This window comes from Eulemur rufifrons, chromosome 16, assembly GCF_041146395.1.
Source record: "Eulemur rufifrons isolate Redbay chromosome 16, OSU_ERuf_1, whole genome shotgun sequence".
Lineage (NCBI taxonomy): Eukaryota > Metazoa > Chordata > Mammalia > Primates > Lemuridae > Eulemur > Eulemur rufifrons.
The window spans coordinates 69,240,319-69,252,649 of record NC_090998.1 but is presented as its reverse complement, the minus strand read 5'-3'; the positions used below and the strand labels follow the sequence as shown (position 1 = coordinate 69,252,649).

Sequence of the window (12,331 nt, the reverse complement as noted above, 5' to 3'; positions counted from 1 at the left end):
GTTTTCAAACATCCCAGCTGTGTTCTCACTTCAGGGCCCACTTGTTCCTTCCTTTGAATAAACTGCTGTCTTACTTTATTCAGGTCTCTTCAGATGTCACCTTCTCTGACCACTCAATTTACAAGTAGTTCAGTCCTTATTTTCTAAGTAGAAGGCTAAAAAAATGAGCTTTGATGGCTCTGCTTACTGCTGTTTACCTGAAGTGATAATCTGTTTGAAGATTGTTAATTTATTTTTACCAGTTTTCTATCTTATATGGAAAAAGTGAATGAGATTTTTTTTTTTTTAAAAAAAAAAGGTTTAGCTTGTACAATTTTGATCTTTATTTCAAAATTGTCTCACAGGTTTAAAAAAATTGTGCTAAACAGAAGAATGCTACTTTTAAAATTTTCAAATGTTAATTAGCAATTCTCCTTAAGTAACGTTGCTGACAGTGAGCAATACGAAATAATTAGTCATAGTTTCTGCTGTAGCACTGTTATCTTCAGTATTAGACATGTCCTGATAAGAATGTTTTTTGCTTACTATTTGAGTTTATTTTCTTTTCAGGGATTTAACAGCTTTGTTTCAAAAATAAAATGATAAATTTATCAAAATGATGATGAAATAAAGCATAATCATGTATTTGTCCCTTTTTTTGATGTTTTAAAATTAGAAATATTTGGGGTAAATATAAGTTTCACACACATTGAACGGTCATTTTACCAATATTGTCATTCATTCATTTTGAATAGTCATTAATGATATTTTTCAATTGATCAGAAAAGTATTGACAGGATTGATTTGTGTTTCTTAAATACAAAGTGAATAAGAGCATTTTAACTAATGTTCTTTAGGCTTTCATTAAGAGTTTTATTTAGTCCTAATACTACCAATTACTATTTTTTTACACTAAGGTATAGTCTTTGTGGATCCTCTGTTAGAATTTTGCAAAATTGAACACATTTTCTTTACTGCAGGGAAGAAAAAATTTCTTTACTTCATTCTTTTAATCTTTAATATGCAAATCATGAGTAATTTGGGAAGTACACATCTCTTCCCCATGTTTATCTTCAAGAAACCAGTGTTTTGCAGTATCTTGCATATTAGTCATCATAGAAAACACTTTGTAAAGTAACTCTGTGTAGTTTTTAACCCATTCCACATGTTTTGAGAATTAATTATAAGCCCTTTGGGACTACTGTAACAACTCTTAGTTTTTTTAGAAACAATCTTTGTCGTTGTTGTAAATGAGAGAAGGAGATGAGATACATTTTGATCCTGAGGATGAAAATATCAAGTCTGCCAACATATGAAATAGATAAAACAACCCATTCTGGTTTTGATACATAACTTAATTGATCAGAGTAAAAAAAAAAAAAAACAGAAATCAAGCAACTACACACCTACTCTTTATTTTAGCCAAAAAAAGCTGCTTTTTCTTGGAGACTAATAAAGAATCTTTTGTTTTCCACTTAATAAAGAGATTTAATCTTTTAGTATACTCTTATGCTACTATAAGTACCACTGTACTAACAGTACAGATTGTCATTGCTCTTGTAGTATAAGGACATTTTGCAGAAACTCTTGAAGGCATATTGTCAACATGATTTGCATGTGGGTACAGGTATCTGAATTCATTTACTAAATTATGTTACGCAGCAGTAAGGTGATTCAAACCACAAAAAGCTAGCATTCTCTTTAGCTTATTTAAATAGGTCAATATGCTAAAATTGGTCCAGTATTAAATTGGTACATTATACAGTATATCTATATAGCTGGGAGTTTTGGTTCTGATTTTAAAGCAGTTTTTAATCATTTTGATGTAATGAGGTAATTGTTCTATGTGTAGCTTAACCGGCTTTTTTTTTTTTTTTTTTTTTTTCCTTTTTTTGGTTATTGTAGAAAATGATGAAAGATAATAACTTAGTAAGGCATCTGGATGCTTGTGAAACCATGGGAAATGCTACGGCTATTTGTTCAGATAAAACAGGAACATTGACAATGAACAGAATGACAGTTGTTCAAGCTTACATAAATGAAAAACATTATAAAAAGATTCCTGAACCAGAAGCTATTCCACCAAATACTTTGTCCTATCTTGTAACAGGAATTTCTGTGAATTGTGCTTATACATCAAAAATATTGGTAAGGTTTCTTTAATAATTTATATATATGAAAATTAATTTTTAAATGTTTAATGATTAGACTATATGTATTAATTCTTTAGACCCACCATTACTATATATAAACTGAATTATGTTCAGTTTTTAAAAGGCATATATCCATATGATATATATTACATACACATAAGGTTTTTGAAAATATTATTTGTTATGAGTAAGGTCTGTTGATCAACATGTACATTCTATTTATTTGCATTTTTCTCCTATATTTGAATTTTCTGTGTTCAGAAACTCTGAAGCCTTATAACCACATGTTCTTAATTTTAAATTCTTACTAAGCTTATTTTGTGAAACACCAGGCTATCTTACTATATATAGAAAGTCAACTCTCAATTTTCTAGAGAAAATTTTGAAGCCATATTTCAACTTAAACATGTTTTAAATATGCTTGCTGTATTCTCTGTTACTTGGTTTCTCAGTAGTTCCTACCAATGAGTTGGTCCTTGCACTTTTTTAGAACTGATACAATATAGTAATTCTAGACTTATGCCACCTTAGAATAAAACATTTTTAACCTTGCAACTTTTAAAAATCTTATTTATAATAGAAAGTGTGATGTTTGACTTGATGTATCTTCTAGTGATTTATGGATGAAGACCATGAACAAAAACAATACTGCAAGTTGTTTAATTAGTGAAGACATACATGAATTGGATGACTGGACTGGAAAGTTATGGGATCTTGGGCCTAGATCTAACATTGCCTTTTACTAGCTGAATGTCTGAACTCTGCTTTCTTTAATTGTCAAGTAAAGACAATCATATCTGCCCTTCATTATAATGATTATATGAGGTAGTATTTGTGAAGGCACTATGAAGGAAACAAAGCTTTTCAATACATATAAGGCAACAGTACTTTATTTTAATGCATATACTTTTAATCCATAAAAATTGGTAAAGCAAATTTCATTTGGAATTATTTAATATACAGAAAGAGGAAAGGAAAGGAATTAAAATTAAGTCCCACTGTGTATCAGGAAACAACTATAAACTTTATACATCTTATGTCATTTAATTTTGGGGTCATAAGGGCTCCTGTTTTACAGATGCTGAAGCCAAGGACCACAGCAGTTGGGTAATTGCCAGATTTCACGTAGCTAGTAACTGGCAGGGATGAGATTGGAGTCCATGTCATTCTCACCCCAAGCTTCTTTCTACCTTTACTTTTCTGGGTCCTTCTTTGAAATGCTGATATTAGTAGACATTTCCTATATAATTTTGTTTTAGAATGTTTTATTCTGTTTTACATTATTTTAATTAAGCTTTCATAGAGAAACAAGATGATGCTAGCTTCTAAACCTTTTTCTCTTATAGCCACCAGAGAAAGAGGGTGGATTACCTCGTCATGTTGGTAATAAAACTGAATGTGCCTTGTTGGGACTTCTTTTGGATTTAAAACGGGATTATCAGGATGTTAGAAATGAAATACCAGAAGAAGCACTGTACAAAGTCTACACCTTCAATTCTGTTAGGAAGTCCATGAGTACTGTCCTGAAAAATTCAGATGGAAGTTATCGAATATTCAGCAAGGGTGCATCTGAGATAATTCTGAAAAAGTAAGAGTAAAATGCTTAGATCAATAAATTGCTGACTATAGTTGCTTTATGGAATACCTACTATGTTGTTGTTATTTTCTTTTTGTGAACATCGGGCATTTGATAGGGCCTCAGAGTTTTTTAGCATATTTTATGGTATCCAGGTATTTGCCCATAGTATTCTGCCATTTTCACACGCTAGCTTCTTTTGTGTCTTAGTATTGTGTTATAGGGAAAATAAGCCCATTACATTCAGTCTGGCAGATTGAATGAAGTAAACTTTGATATTTGTTGTTGAACATGTTGATTTCATCATTACATAGGATCATGAAAAGTAAAAGCCTTCTGGGGAGCAAAACTCAAGTTTATGTCTTCAATACTGCTTTGTAGATAGTAGACTAAAATGTAATAAATGAATTATAGATTAATTTTTAGAATAGCAAAGTGTAAAAACTAGATTTTGAAATTTTCCCTGTTGTATCAAAGTTAGGTTTATCATATTATGGTACTACAGTGTCATATTTAAATATCTCCTGTCATTTTGAATACTAATCTTTTTTATTGTCTTTTTACAAACTGGTAGCTTCAATTTTGAAATTATATGTTTCCATATAATTTCCCTAATGTTTATCTGTTATTAAAAGTGTTGGAATTATCTTGATTTCTTTAATTCCAATAGAGAAGTAGAGAACTGTTTAAATTTTTAAAGAGCAATTTTGAAAACTGGAATTCATTTGAAATTATAATATTTAAAATATTTCTACTTTAATTTGCTTACATGTGGATTATAAGCCAGTATTATCTTAGTGATCACTTGAGAGTTGTATTCTAACAGGTTTAACAGACAAGTATGTAAATAAATAACTGAAAAGGCCACGTATGATAAATGGGTACCAAGTTTTCAGGTGAGAGATCACACTATAGGGATGTGGCATTTAAGGTGAGTGTTAGTATGAAGTGAGAACATCAAGGTGAAAGAAGCCACAACAGAGGAAAGGAGATGGGAATTTGCAGGTCATGTTGGGGGAATGTAGTCATATAGTTCAGCTGGGTCATGATGGGGTTTTGTAGCACACAGGCCACATAGAGCTTTCTTGTCTCCACGGAACACTTAGTTATCTGATTTCACTGTGACAAGTTAGAAATCTGTCTCATCCCTGGCTTGCTCGGTGGTAGACAGATGGTATAGGAGAGATTTTTGAATCAAAACCAGTCAAGCTTTGACTCCTCCTCTGCAACTAACTAGCTTTGGTATGTGGGCAGATTCTTCCCTTAGCATCCATTTTCCTCCACTGAGAAAGGGACTGATGACCACCATCTCTGCGACCGTGAAATAAAATAATGCATGTAAAATGTCTAGCATAGAGCCTGGTGTAGAGTAAGCATACAATAAGTGTTACCACAGTAATATTTACATTTTGTTGTAGAGACTCTTAAATGTTAGGCTGAGCAGTTAAAATTAATTAAATAAGCCAGATAATGCAACTGAATTACTTTTTTCATCAGGTAGTGGAATCATCCTGATGAAGATAATTCTTGCATCAGGGAATAAAGTGGATGTGGGGGGGAGGATGGACTGGAGATAAATATCAGTTGAAAGGCTATTGCCACTCCAATAGCTCTAGCTTGAAGTAAGAACCAGAAGTAGGTAGTAGCAAGTAAATAAACAGTGGACACATTCAGGAGACTGTTCAGAGGAGTAATATATAGGACTTAGGAGATAATAGTATATAGATAATGAAAAAGTAAATATTAAGGTGAAATTTTAGACTTAAATCAAAATGGTTGAGATAATGTTGATACCTATTACATTGACAATGAGGAGGTGACTTCCAGTCTTTTGTGCATTAAGGTTAAGGTACCAGGACAACATCTGGGTGGAATTTTTCAGCAGTGATGGGAAGTTTTGAAAAACAATCAAAGCAGAAGATGTGGATTTGGGAATTTTCTCCGTAGAAGCAGGAAGAGGTGTAGCATCAACAAGGGAGAGGAGTATATAGAGGCATTGTGAAAAACAAACTTTCAATAGGGATGTGAACAGTGTAATTTTTATTTAATACATAATTAAAAGGTTATAGTTAGTGTCACTGAAAATAAAACTATTTTAGCATTATCTCTCACTCTGATAGAATCCTTATTTTAACAGTAAGTTTTTTTTTCTTCACGGTTAAAACAATATAGGTGATGAAACAACATCTCAGGTAAGGAGTTGACTGTAGCCTTTTACTTTAAAAGAAGACAATATTTGTGATTATTTTGTTAATTAAAATTAATGCCTAGTTCCATACCAAAATGGTGAGATATATAGTGTATTCCAGTGATTCTTTGTAAATATTTAAAAGCACTGCATTTCCAAAAGAGAAGGTTTAGAAAATTTCTAGAGTAAGTGATAAAATGAAGAACTATCAAATGAGAACCATACAGATTAGAAGTGTTTTGTAAAGGGGAAAGTGAAAAGTAAATATGATACAAGTCTGTAAAAATGCAGCATATGTAATTCTCTAAATTCCAGATATCATTTCCCATGATTTCTAGCCCTTCCAGTTCACTTACATGGCATTAACCATTATTTTTATTAATTATTGATGTTTGGATTCAACATTTCCTTTTAGGTGTTTCAAAATCTTGAGTGCTAATGGTGAGGCAAAAGTATTCAGACCAAGGGACCGTGATGATATTGTAAAAACTGTGATTGAACCGATGGCATCAGAAGGCTTGAGAACCATATGTCTTGCATTCAGAGATTTTCCAGCAGGAGAACCAGAACCAGAGTGGGATAATGAAAATGATATTGTCACCGGCCTTACATGCATTGCTGTTGTGGGGATTGAAGATCCTGTGAGACCTGAGGTGGTGAAACATTCTGTGTTCTGCATGTGCAGAATCTCATAACTATAGAGGACCTACGCCTTAACTATAACCAGTTTTCTAGTAAAAATCTTGGTGTTTGTGATTTTATTTTTCTGTGTGAACCCAAGATAAGTGAAACAGTGCTTATGGTACATATGCTACCTTTTTATGGCTTTTAATTATCTTCTGTTTGAGAATCCTGTGTGTTAATAGCACCATAACCTAGCACAGTGCCTTAAACTGGGTAGGTTTTTCAGTTGATATTTATTTATCTTAAATAGTAGATGCCATTTAGTTGTTTGTTTTCACAGGCTCTAGACCAAAACTGTCTATAGAGCTTTCTGTGATGATAGAAATGTTCTGTATGTTGTTCAGTAGAGTAGCCACTAACTATGTGTGACTGCTGAGTTCTTGAAGTGTGGCTAGTGCAACTGAAAATTGAAGTTTTAAATTTTATTTAATTCAAATTTAAACATCTGGTAAGTGGCTAACCATATTGAATGGCATGCAATCCTAGACTTTGCTTTTATTCTTTAAATCATTTTTTTTTCTATTTGGTTTTTTTGAGTTTCTTCAATAAGTGCTGTGTGCTAGGCACTATCATAGGTACTAGAGATGCAAAGAGTTCTGAGATCTGGTGCCTGGTCTCAAAGAAGTTACTGTCTTGAGTGGGGATGGACAAACACATGATAATTACAACTCAGCATGTTAGTACCTTGCTATATATATGCAGAATATGCTATATGAGCAGAGAACATGAGCTCCTAACCTAGTCTAACGTAATAGCATCTTTTTCTTGAGTTCTTGCTGTGTGCTAGATACTATGCCAAGTGCTTTACATATATTATTTCATACCTTTGAGATATGAATAATACTACCCTCACTTGACAGATTTTTTTTAAATTTAAGATGTATAGAGCTTTAGACCTTAGACCTAATGTGTTCAAATCCCAGCTCTGTCTATAACATATGTGCTTAAAAGACCACTGTGCTATATTAACTACTGGAGGGGTCAAGTAAGACTTCCCAGAAGGTTAATTATCTGATCTGAGTCTTAAAGGATAAGGAAGTATTAGCTAGACTGTAGAGAGGGCAGTAAGTACATTCTGAGCAAAGAAACAACATACATAAAAGCACAAACACAAAAACTGCTTTTGTTCAATGACTTTATCAACTAATTGATTCAACACCTAACGTGTAGTGCTGGTACTCTTCTGGAAACTAGAAATATTGCAGTGACAAAAATAGCCATGAGATTTATATTCTAGAGGAAGAAGACAGCTAAACAGTTAGAATGATAGATACACATGGATAGTATGTCAAGTGAAAATGAATTCTATGAGGAGTGAGACTTGGTCCCTGCACTCATGGGCCTTTTATTTTGAATGGCATATGGGAGGGGTGATACTAAATGAGACAATTTCAAATGCAATAAAGGCTATAAAGGATATGAACCTTGTAGTGAAATAAAGTAACTGAAGGAGACTAGATTAGGAATTTCTGAGGATATGGCATTTGAGCTGAAATCTGATGGAGCTTACAATGAACCACTATGTAAATGGCTGTAAGAAGAGCATTCCAGTCAAAAAATGCAGGGGCCTGAAAGTGAGAAAAGTATTTAGCTATTTTAAAGGTGGAAAGGAGGCCAGTGTGGCTATAAGTGTAAAGGAGGAGGAGGAAATGAGATGATCTCTGGCCTTACTAGGACACAAGCGTTGTGAATTTTATTCTAAAATTCAGGTTGAGGAGTGACATGATTTATGTTGTTAAAATACTATTTTGGGTACTGTGTAAGAAAGGGATTACAGATAAAGAGGAGTAGAAGCAGAGAAGCTAATAAGATTATTGCAGTGCTCCCAGGCAAGAGATGATCATGGCTTGGCCTACAGTTATGTAGGGAAGATGGAAAGAAAGGGGTGATTTCAAAGTAAATTGAGGTAGAACCAATAGGAATTAATAAGTTGGGTTTGAGTGTACTGTTTTCGACATTATTGAGGTATCTGAGACATCTAAATGTATATCAAGTAGGCATTTGGACCCCAGAGCCTGAAAGTGGTCTAGTCTGGAGAAATCACCTGTGAAACTAAAGAAGATCTTTTAGTTTGGGTAAAGTGTGTAGCTAGGGAAGAGGGCTTGAGAGAGGTTGCCACAATTAGAAGTCTCATAGAGGAGATGGAACCAGTCTCTAATTTGCATAACTTACTTGGTGGGTGATAGAGAGGGTATTACCAATGGAATAAGAGAATCTGAAAAAGCAGGCTATTGAGAGATCAAGATAAATTTAGTTTTGGATTTTATGGTTTCAAATGCTTATAAAACATTCAAGTGAGTAATGTTTTCTAACCTTTGGTCACAGGAAAATCGTTCAAAGTTTTATATATTTACTTATGGGTTAAATCTTAATATATTAAATCAGAACATCTACAACTTTTGTTCTTTGGAAAATGTATTACCTATTATTACCTCTTGGCATCAAGATTGATGGAGAGTTTTATCTTTTTTAAAACATGTGAGTGACACTTTATTTTTGTCAGTATTACAAAATGAGATGTGAGATGAATACTGTTGTACTAAAGTGAGATAATATGAAACAACTTTCTCGGAGTGACTGTTCTGGACTCTACAGTTCTGGTATAGGGAATCTTGGATAGTTAGATATCCAAACAAATCCAGTTTTATTGCATGTGCATAGGTCCTTGGCCTTGCTTTAGTTCCTTATCTATAAAAGTGGAGGTAGTTTGTGAATTTTAAGTTGGAAGTATTTGATGATCAGTAGCAGTCAGTAAATATTAATGTGCCTTTCTTAAATTACTTGCCACATAGTTTTAGCCTAAAACCAGTTTCTCCCTTTTCTCATTGATTTCTTACCCAAATGATCCTAGTATGCTACCTAATCAGTAACTGTTTAGATATAAAAAATTAAGTGGCATTTTATCTGAAATGAGATATCAGGAGATATATTACATTTATATAGCAGACTAATGTTGTCAAAAATCAAATAATTGATTTTTTTTTTTGAGAAAATTTATAAACAGGCTCTGTCCTTTTGCTCACCACTTCAACACTAGGACCTAGCACAGTGCTTGGCATTCAATAAATATTAGTTGAGTGAATGCAAGTGAGATCCCCCTCCAATGATTTGGGTGGAGGGAAAATATTTCACAATGTAAATCTTAAAATTTATAGATATTTAAGTTGCTGGTAATTACATCGCATGCATGTTTAAGTCATGGTGTGCACCTCTGTCTGGAATGTGCATCCTTTGGAAATGCCCCTTTGGTGCCTATTTCCCCAAAGATACTTAATTCAGTAGTTCAATAAATACTAAGCTTTGGCTATATGCCATGCACTTTTGTTTAGTGAATGAAAGGCATTGTACTAGGCATTGGTGATGCAGAGATAAGGTAAAGGTCTTACCTTCAAGCAGCTCATTGACTTGTTGAAGATTCAGGTAAATAAATTAATATAATATGATGTAATGTCCTATAATAGAGGTATGTATAAGATGAAGGTGCAATTTTGTCTGGTAGGTAGGCCAAGAAAGCTCCAAAGAAATTACATTTAAATTGGATTTATTATAGAATAGAAGTTGCAAACAGGCAGCCTGCAGGCCAAATTTAGCCTGCACTCAAGTTGTGCATGCTCATGTGTGTACAACATTAACTATTAAGAGATTAGAAACAAATCTGGATTTCTTCTTTCTCTTGAAATTGTAGGTTCTCCTAACATAGGGCTCTCATGTCCACCATGGCAAAAATAGGCTGGAGCTGAGTATCTCTTTCATTAGACATATATCTCGGGTTTGTTATTTTTCAGCATCTTTTCCTCATTTATGTTACCTGCATGTCCCTGTAGGTATTTGAATTTGCAGTCTTTGCTCTAGTAGCATTAGTATGGACGTTCTGGTTAGAGAAGAGGAGATAGGGATTTTCTAGGCAAAAGGAATTGTAGTAGCAGAGACACAGAATTAGTATGTTCACTATTTATCTATCAACTTGTGTGTTAGACAGAAAAATTTTACATAAATATATAAAACTGTTCTGAGGCCAAATTGTGATACTCTGTTATACTGAGAACTTTGTGGTTTTTGTTGAGGTGAGGTGAGGTGAGGTGAGGTTGAGGAATCATATATTTTTAAGGAAGTATATTAGTGTGTTAGAAGAAGAATTCTACCATCAAGTATATTGGGTGTTTTAAAGGAGGAACAAACATGAAGGCAGGGATACCAACTAAAAAACCATTGCAATAGGTCAGGCAGCAAACAACAGAGACAGGATTCAGGGAAAGTTTGCAGTAGAATCCATAGGACTCATTGCCCTTTAAAGATGTAGGGGAAGGGAGATGACCCTTAAGTTTCGCTGGATAGGTAAGGGAAACATGGTTTCCCTTTTAGACACCTGAATTGATATCCACTTTGCAGGTAGCACTATGAATCCTGCTCTCAACAGGTGTAAGGTGTAAGGACAGGATGTAGATTTGAAAATTATTAGCACATAGATGGTAATTGAAGGTATGGCAGCAGGTAACCCGTAAAACAAATGGACTGGAAAAAAATGAAAGCCACCTTTAACCCTAAAGGGGAAAAAAAAAAAAAGAAACATTTTATTCTGCTGTGATCTGGGCAGTAAAACCAGAAAAGTAGAAAGCCAGCCAGAAAAGAAATGCTTAGTAGTTACCACGGGGGAAAAGGTGCTTTAAAAAACCTTCAGTAAATAAATAATGCAAATGAATTGAGTAGGATGACAACTGAAAATAAAGCCTGAGCTAAGACTGTAGCCATGGAATAAGAAGGAAAAGATTATTAGGAATAATTCAAGAAACACTGAGTATCTTGAGATGAAATCAGTCATTATCACTGTCATTATTTATGTCATTGTCATTATTTGTGGGATTATAAAGTAATGCATATTTGTGCAGTGGGATCTTTTTTCCTCTGGAAATACTGATTTTCTTTCATAATATGATTTTTTTTTTTTTTTCTGTGTAAACCAGGTGCCAGATGCAATAAAAAAATGTCAGAGGGCTGGAATTACTGTGCGGATGGTCACTGGTGATAATATTAATACTGCTCGAGCTATTGCTACTAAATGTGGTATTTTACATCCTGGGGAAGATTTTCTGTGCCTAGAAGGTAAAGACTTTAACAGAAGAATACGAAATGAAAAGGGAGAGGTAAGAATTTTTTTTTTTTTTTTTTAGTGTTTTTAGTTGACAAATTTTTAGTATTTAGGAATTTCATTCAACATGTACATACTGAATATTCATTATGTTAGGCACCATGCATGAATAAATGCAAGCTACGCTTTAAGAAACCAAAAACTATTATTCTGGGAGATAGAAGTGACAAGTAATAAAAAAAATTTAGTTCTAAAGGGAGTGAGCACTTCTTGCTGTGAGTGTTTTCTGAAAGTAGTGGCAGTGAGACTAGGCCAATTTCAGAAGTACAGTACATATGAGGGAGTATTGGGAGATGAGATTGGAAAGGCTTATGGGGCATATTTTAGGGGAACCCAAACTCTGTATTTTTTATGCTAAGTTATGAAAGTTCCATTTTCACAAGCAATAGAGAGATTTTTAAAATTTGATCTTACAGTGATACATATAGCTGTGGTTTTCAGGTTTGAGTATACATCAGAGTCACCTGGAGAGCTTGTTAAAACAGATTGCTAGGCCCCACCCTGGCTAAGGTAGACCTAGGGCCTTGCGCAAGAATTTGCATTTCTAACAAGTTCCCAGGAATTCGTGATGCTATTAGTCTATTGACCACACTTTGAAAACTGCT

At 33.8% G+C, this 12,331-nt stretch overlaps 1 protein-coding gene across 2 annotated transcripts in view; it reads left to right on the top strand.

The window, feature by feature from the left end:
• The window catches only part of ATP2B1 (ATPase plasma membrane Ca2+ transporting 1), a 110,638-nt gene that overhangs the window by 78,188 nt on the left and 20,119 nt on the right, over window positions 1–12,331 (top strand). For both annotated transcript variants that reach the window (XM_069490866.1, XM_069490865.1), the window contains exons 10-13: window positions 1,885–2,127; window positions 3,479–3,720; window positions 6,312–6,549; window positions 11,542–11,721. In XM_069490866.1, coding sequence (XP_069346967.1) covers window positions 1,885–2,127; window positions 3,479–3,720; window positions 6,312–6,549; window positions 11,542–11,721 — 903 coding nt within the window. The remainder of the gene's footprint in view (window positions 1–1,884; window positions 2,128–3,478; window positions 3,721–6,311; window positions 6,550–11,541; window positions 11,722–12,331) is intronic.